General features: G+C 37.1%; 1 protein-coding gene across 1 annotated transcript; it reads right to left on the reverse strand.

Annotated features, from left to right (window-relative positions):
• Positions 1–2,893: 2,893 nt before the first annotated feature.
• On the reverse strand, positions 2,894–3,638 carry LOC128856708 (uncharacterized). The gene is made up of 2 exons (XM_054092022.1): positions 3,424–3,638; positions 2,894–3,338 (listed from the first exon to the last, which is right to left on the reverse strand). Exons 1-2 carry the CDS (start codon positions 3,461–3,463, stop codon positions 3,064–3,066), a joined length of 315 nt encoding a protein of 104 aa, XP_053947997.1. The 5' UTR covers positions 3,464–3,638; the 3' UTR covers positions 2,894–3,063.
• Positions 3,639–7,920: the final 4,282 nt, after the last annotated feature.

A 7,920-nucleotide genomic window follows, 5' to 3' on the forward strand; every position in this document is an offset into this window, starting at 1 on the left:
GTATCTTATAAGACAACCCCTACTGCTTGTCTCTTTCGCTATCAGACTCCCATCTGAAACGGTGAAATCATTTCCCTGAGTGTCTAAAAATTATTAAAAATTTGCATAATAGCTTAAAACGTGAACAAAAGAAATCAATTTGAATGAGAATGCAAAAATAACTATAAAATTTAAAGTATAATTTTGCATATATGTATTAAATGCAGGGACTTACAGTTTTAAGCCGACTCCGAACTGTGAAACTGATGTTTTTTATGAGGAGCTTTTTCAAGGCAGAAATATGCTCGGCGGCTTGCCATTCCTTGCCGAGGGACGACCGCTATTAGAAAAAACTGTTTCTTCATTTTGGTGCCTACGCACTTCTGAATAGGCGCACTAACCGAATCACCAACGGCAGCCGCCGACATTACTTCCTAGATATACAAAGTTCTCTATCTCTTCTAGGAAATTACCCCTAAGCACAGGCTGGTTTCATTGCTTGCATTCACTGCAATTGTTTTTGTCTTTGCTCTACTAATATTTAAGTCGAGTTTTCTTGATTCTGCACTAAGTTTCTCGATAGCGGTCTGCATAACTGAATGCTTGTTAGCTAGAAGTACAACATCGTCAGCTTACTCTAGATGCCCCAACTTGTGCTTGAGTGTCCAATTTTAGCAGTTTAGATTCTCTAGTGCATCTGCAAAGGTGATAAAGATCAAAGGGGTGAGAGTACATCCTTAGCGATGTTGCTCGTGATTTTCGCACTCTTGCGTTGAGTACCCTCTCTTCTCCCCTTCCATATACACTCCCTATTTCCCGAACTGGTGGAACACTTAGGGCAGGAGATCGACGGACTACTGTCATATGTCGAACCTCGAAAAAATATTCATGGCGACATTAGAAGAATGTGCAGCATAATAAAGCGCACACACATAGATATGATTACGCAGTTTGCAGTCGAAGAGCGAAGAGCTAGGGTAATCTCGACGCCGGCACGGAAGATACCAATCGTATCGCAAAAAAGTGTGATCCTCTCCGCGAAGAGAACGAGAAATAAAGTTAGCTTTAAAATTCTGTAACGCCAGCAGAAATCTCCATCCGCCAAAAAAAGGGAGAAATAACAAAAACTCTTCAAATACACAGAAGCTGATGCCTTTCCGACACACAGAAGAGTGGACGAAAGTCCAAAAGAAAGGTAAAAAAAGTAGACCCATTAGACCCAGGTGAGATACAATCCCTATTGAAAAGAGAGCCGTACTAATACGCAGCCATTCTGTGGACGGTGAAAAATAGCGTAGAGTTCAAGAATCTCAGTGAGAAGGTGAAAACCATGCGGCCAATGTAAAAGAAGGACTTCTCATCGAACTCAAGAGCAGCCTAGATGTTGAGAGTGTCGTACTAAAACTCCTTAACAAATGTACCAACGGTCAATCTAAGGACACACCACATTTCAATCCAGTGAAGGGACTTAAGCGATTTAAAACTCTTTCCCAAAAAACAAAAAGAAAAAAATATGCATTCGCTATTGAGAGCATCACAAGCTTTTTTGTAGTCTACGAACGAGTTGCGAGTCCCCAGTATCTTCCAGACAGGAAAGTAAACCATCTGTCTATGTGCAGAGATCAACTTAGAGAGGGACCTCTGAAATGGTCGAGTTGACATTATAGGCGACGGACAGACAGTTGTGATATTAAGTCCTTGTCAGTCCTTGAGTGCATCGAGATTTTAAATTTGGTAGGCGGCTTACATCTTGTATGTCACAGCACACAGTATATACTACGAACGGCCTTCTTATTAATAAGGCCCGAATCCTTCCTGGCCATTAGACAACACACCATCAAAGTAATATCGAAGAGCTCAGGCTACGAGGTGTAAACTGACACCATACTATGGGTGCACTTCATTGGCCTTTTCGAGAAAAACCTGAAAATGCCTACTGGCATTTTCACAGCTCACTGTAGATTACGCAGCCTTCTGCATAGGCTCGGCATATGGCCCATGGACTCCTGTCGTTTCTGCGACTAGTCACCGGAAACTTCAACACAACTTCTTCTCGAATGTGATGTCATGTGAGAGGAAGGAGTAGACATCTCGGCTGGAGAGTAGGCATCTTCGCAATCGAAAAGAGTCTAAGGAAACAGTCTCTCACTATCTGTGTGAGTGCCCAAGTCTGGTGAATCAAACTAGGCACAGTCTTGGTACCTGGAGGGAAAACCGTAACGTTACCTTAATCTGGATCCCAGGGCATCGGAGCATTGAAGGTAACAAAAAAGCAGATAAACTGGTAAGAGAATCGGTATTCACACCACTGAGTGCAATCAAGAATACAATTTCCTCAAAGTACCTCCGAATCGTGGATTGTAGATGCAGAGACCAAACGATATGCAAAATTAACAAAACAGTCAAAGTAACAAAACAGAGAGTCTCGAATCTGGCTTAGACGTCAACAACCTCATAAGGTTCTTAAACTGGATATAGTCGCGATGTAAATAACTTTTAAACAAGTTGGTAGCGAGGATGTGGCAACAAAATGAGGCGGAAGCGCTAGTTGGATTCTGGATGAATCTCCACTTTAACCAACCAATCAACCAAGTTTGGGTGCTGTATGACATAGACTGCTGGGGAATTTTCGATAGTTAACTTGAGAGAAATTGCAGAAAAAAAAAAAAAAAAGACGACATAGGCCGATCCATAGTCAAATCGAGAGGGTTCCACTAATAAAAAGCAGTGGTTCTACAATAGGTATATAAAAATAGTATCTTTTGTGCTAATTGAATCTGGGTTGTGTCACTCAGACAGTACCTCTACCACCATGTTTGGGTTTTAGAAGGGTACGGGCAAATGCTTGTTGTTTAACTGTTACATGCCAACTGGCATTCTTACTCTGAGTTACTTCATCCAATAGTCACTGTACGTGAGTAAAAAGCAGTAATAAAATTATGCTGGTTTCAATATTATATTTATCTTTGGAGTCAATATTTTCTTTTACTATTTGCTTTCCAAAATTTTAATTCATTTCATTTCATTTCTTACGACTATCCAATAGCATAGGCAATTGTGAATCGCCAATTTCTAATGGATCTGTTAGGATTCTATTATAAGTAACTCTGGTTCAGAATCCGATATTATAAGTAATTCTTTCGAAACTACTCCATCAGAACCTATTGAATCCCCATCAGCGTCTAAGGAATCTCCATCAGCGTCGATTGAATCTGCATCAGCGTCTGGAGAATCTCCATCAGCGTCTAATGAATCTGCATCAGCCTCTAACGTATCTCCATCTGCAGCAGCTGCCAATGGTTCTGTTGCATCGTCAAGAGTGTAATTGACACTTGGCAATTTGCTGATGAAGACGATTACTGTATTTGGAAATTACAATATTTATAATTAAAGTCAATACATTTAAATCGATTTCTTAATCATTGCATAAAATCCAGATTTTACCACTAATCAGCACAAACAAGCAAATGAATTTCCTTAACATTTTGTAAACACAATTTCCAATACATGAGTTAGAACTGTCTGAAGAAGCTGTCACAGTAAGGGGCTTATATAGTAAACCCGGTAGCCAAAAGCTGCTAAAGCAATTATTTTTATTACGAAATCGTGTGCCATGAATTTCGGACGTGTAAAGGAACACACGCTTACATCCAGTTAATAAATAAATAAGTAATAATAAATATAATAATTCAAAAATAATAAATAATAAAAAAAAATTATAATGGCATCAAAGTAACGAAGTAGCTGACCAAAGAGAGAAGTCTACTGCTGTGATAAGGATATCTCCGCCCTATTAACAATCATCTTTGTCCATTGATGAGTCCAAGATGGAGTGGAGCGCGACATGTGCTTAGGTAAATACAACAAGTGCTACACCCAATTAGGGCTGCACCGGCTGGATCAACGGTATAAGTGATTTCATCAGTCTTCTTATTGGGCATACTCTATTGGGCATATCGTCACCACGAGGTTCCTGGGCACAAGAGTAATGAGAAAGCAGACGAGCTAGCAAGGAAAGGTTCGGCGCTAAGCACAACAGAGGCGGTGGTAGTTGCTACCCCACTCACACCCACTGCGTCACACTGCTATGCTTTAGTAGAAATAAGGTGGAAGAAATTAACTGCAAGTACTACAACAAGAAAAACATGGTCATCCTACATCATCCAGAGAACAAATTAAGTGTTAGGATGCTCTCGCTTACACATTTCATGTATTACTGTCACCTTTACATGTTACTGCAAGGTAGGGGATCATGCAGCCAAACTCAACCTTCCTTTCAGTCACATCTACAAGAGCTGTCAGGCGGAGGAGGTGGAAGAAAGTCTTTTCTATTATGTATGCGAAAGTCCAGGTTTAGCCAGAACAATACTTCGCTCTTTCGGTAAACCTTTTCTACAACAAATACATGAAATCTCAGACATAGAGATAAAGAATTGCTGTTATATCTAGTTCTCACGAAATGGATCTGACGTAAAAAACAAAAAAAAAAAAAAAACAAAAAAAAAACCAAGACATCACACGAGAACAGTGGTAATAAAACGGCGCTAGTCCCTAATTAAGATTATTTAAGTAGAAATACTCAACCACTTCAACAAAAACAACACCACTAACGGGAAGCACTTTTTAGATGGCTCTATATTTTTTACTATCATTAGAAGAACGAGTTTCGCCAATCAGCATCTTACAGAAATATTGCCTTTTTTTAAACACACTTTTATTAGCTCGGGTTGTATGTATAGGGTTATTCGATAGGTGCGCTTCAACTTTTTTGCGATAGGGAGGGCGAACGACGCAATATTTTTTATTTTTCGCTTGTCATTTGTAAACTTCATTACTATACATTTCATCATGTAACGGAATATTTGAGCTTAATTTTCACTGGCTTCTAAAAATCTGATTGACTTGGAATTTTGCACACCTATCAAGGACCGATGACAATGCAATAATTTGATAAAAGTTTTCCATTATCCTTATTAGGATTGCCAGGATTAATATTTTCTTTTTTTACCTGTGGGCAAAAGGTAACCTGAATTTAATTTTAAAATGAAAAATCTTTGATTCTAATGAAATCCGTCTTTTATGCGCATTTAACCCCAACATCTACCGTTTCTACTAAATGTGTCTTATAATACGTTCACATATGTATAAGTATTACACTGTGTGACAAAAAAAAAAATTAAATATACTTTTATGGAGACCTAGCACAACTTGTAGGTATAGTAAAACTAAGAAAAATGGTATAGGAGAAATTTCCAATACACCCCCAAAATCTCATTTTATGGCCATAAAACCGTTTTTCAGTAGGTTGATGTGAACAATCACTCCTAACTTTGCCAATTTTCATCCAATTTCGAATTTGTTTTTTTAGTTCGAAAGAACAAAAAAACGCCTTTTTGACAGTGTATTGACAATTTTTCTGAAATGACAACTGACGAGACTGTAGACGGAAGTATTTGGAATTTTTTTATTTTTTCTCTATTTTTTCAACTTTGACATAATTTTTACGATATTATCCGATATTGAGGAATTTTTTTAGTACCCCACTGTTATAGTAAATTTAATTTTGCGTCAAATGAGCTATATTTGACTGTAATTGAATTAAAATTAATAGAGTTGTGTGAGTTTTAAGATTTTATTTCTTTTTTTTTACTAATTTGGTATGTAGGTATAACTTACGCTAAATGGGAATAAGGACGTGTTTTGATGCGTTATTATAGATACGTAAGTCTTATTGGAGTATATATGTATACATAAGAGTACACTGTACTGCATACAACAGAACTGGCTAGAACTTACGAAAATATCTGCCATATTATCACACTTTTTTTTTTCAATAGAAATATGAAAAAGCTCCCAAGTGTACCAAAGTTCACACTGTACATTGATTAACAAAAGAAGTTTGTTATTATAATTTAACCTTATTAAAACGTCAAAGTTTTATTGTTTGTTTCATTGAAATTCAAGAGATATAAATCAAAACGTTGCCAGAAAAGTCGAATTTCTCAATATTCTCCGATGATGTGGCATCATCATCAACCAGATGATTGTTATTTTTATAAAACGGACGTAAACGGTCATCATTATAAAGCTCGAAAGCACATAAAGTATGCTGATGTTGCAACTGTTAAGAACCCCGTAGACTTGGACGATATGATTTACTCAACTGCAGGTCATGAACTGAAGGAAGTTCAACTCATTGCTGATGATGATCAAACTGATAACAATAAACCTGATGATGTAGAGTACTTTCCGTCTGGTTCTAAGTCTTCAAAACAACACATTGTATCAAATTCAGATTTTCAGGATCTTTCTCGTGATTTACTTCTATCGGGAAGACAATCTGAAACGCTCGCTTCTCGATTTAAACAATGGAATATAGTTGATAACAACTTCAGATGAATGATGATGATCGAATTTCTTACAGAGAAGTATTCAAAACTGCTAAAGAAAATGACAAGTGTACCGTACCATACTAAACTCCAAAGGGCCGTTTCCACTGCATTTTTAAGTTTGGAACCAGTTCCGCTGTGTACTGCACCGTACCGCACCGTACCATACCGTACAGTGCTGCACTGCACAAAACTCCAATAAATATTATGTGCTTATAATGTCACTTGTTATCATTTTCATGCTTCGAAACGCATACCAAATCTCGTAGTAAAAAAAAAGTAAAAATCTTAAAACCCACACAATTCTATTAATTTTAATTCAATTGCAGTCATTTGACGCAAAGTTAAATTTACTATAACAGTGGGGTACTAAAAAAATTCCTCAATATCGGATAATATCGTAAAAATTATGTCAAAGTTGAAAAAATAGAGAAAAAATAAAAAAATTCCAAATACTTCCGTCTACGGTCTCGTCAGTTGTCATTTCAGAAAAATTGTCAACACACTGTCAAAAAGGCTTGTTTTTGTTCTTTCGAACTAAAAAAGCAAATTCGAAATCGGATGGAAATTGGTGAAGTTAGGAGTTATTCTTCACATCAACCTACTGAAAAACGGTTTTATGGCCATAAAATGAGATTTTGGGGGTGTATTGGAAATTTCTCCTATACCATTTTTCTTAGTTTTACTATACCTACAAGTTGTGCTAGGTCTCCATAAAAGTATTATTTCACTGTCGCACAGTGTTATATATGATCTACTTTTTCGCGCTTAACTCAAAATCTGTAATTAAAAAGCGCGATTTCCCATACAAAATTTGTCTCCCAAAATCTGAGATTATAAAATAATCCTAGATAATAACGATATTGTTTGGCATACAACCCTGTGTTTACTGTGTTATCGATAATTATTATTACGAATGTAAGGAGAAACATCAAAATAAAAACTAAATGGAATGGATGCCGGGAAAGAAAACAGGTCTGTAAACATAATTCTAATAAAATGTTTGTTAAATATTATATTATTAAATAGGGATTCATTTTACAGAAAAAAGCGTGTGTCCATGAACGTTTTGTCCTCTTATTACTTATTATCAAATGTAATACAGCAGCTAGTCCTTGACGATTTGCGCAGAATGCTTCAGGTCATTATCTTGCTGGAAGATCCAGCTCGAGCCTAGGCTTCGTTTGACCACGGATGGCATAAGGTTTTGTTCCAAAATGTGCTTGTATCCATATTTCCTTCAATGAAAACGAGGTTTCCAGCTCCTGTGGCTGCAACTGCTCCCCAAACCATGACACTGCCACCACCATGCTTTACAGTCGGAATCAGATTCCTAGGATCCATGACAGTGTTTGGTTTTCTCCAAACTTTGGCTTTGCTGTCATATCCAAATATGTTTTATTTGGTCTCATCAGTGAATGAAACTAGTTTCCAAAATTTGATTCCCTTATAAGGTGCTTTTTTGCAAACTCCATACGAAGCTTTCAGTTTTTCTCGCTTATAAGGGGCTTCTTGCGAGGAGTTCTACAGTTGTTACCTTCATTATTAAGGG

Source organism: Anastrepha ludens, chromosome 3, assembly GCF_028408465.1.
Source record: "Anastrepha ludens isolate Willacy chromosome 3, idAnaLude1.1, whole genome shotgun sequence".
Classification (NCBI taxonomy): domain Eukaryota; kingdom Metazoa; phylum Arthropoda; class Insecta; order Diptera; family Tephritidae; genus Anastrepha; species Anastrepha ludens.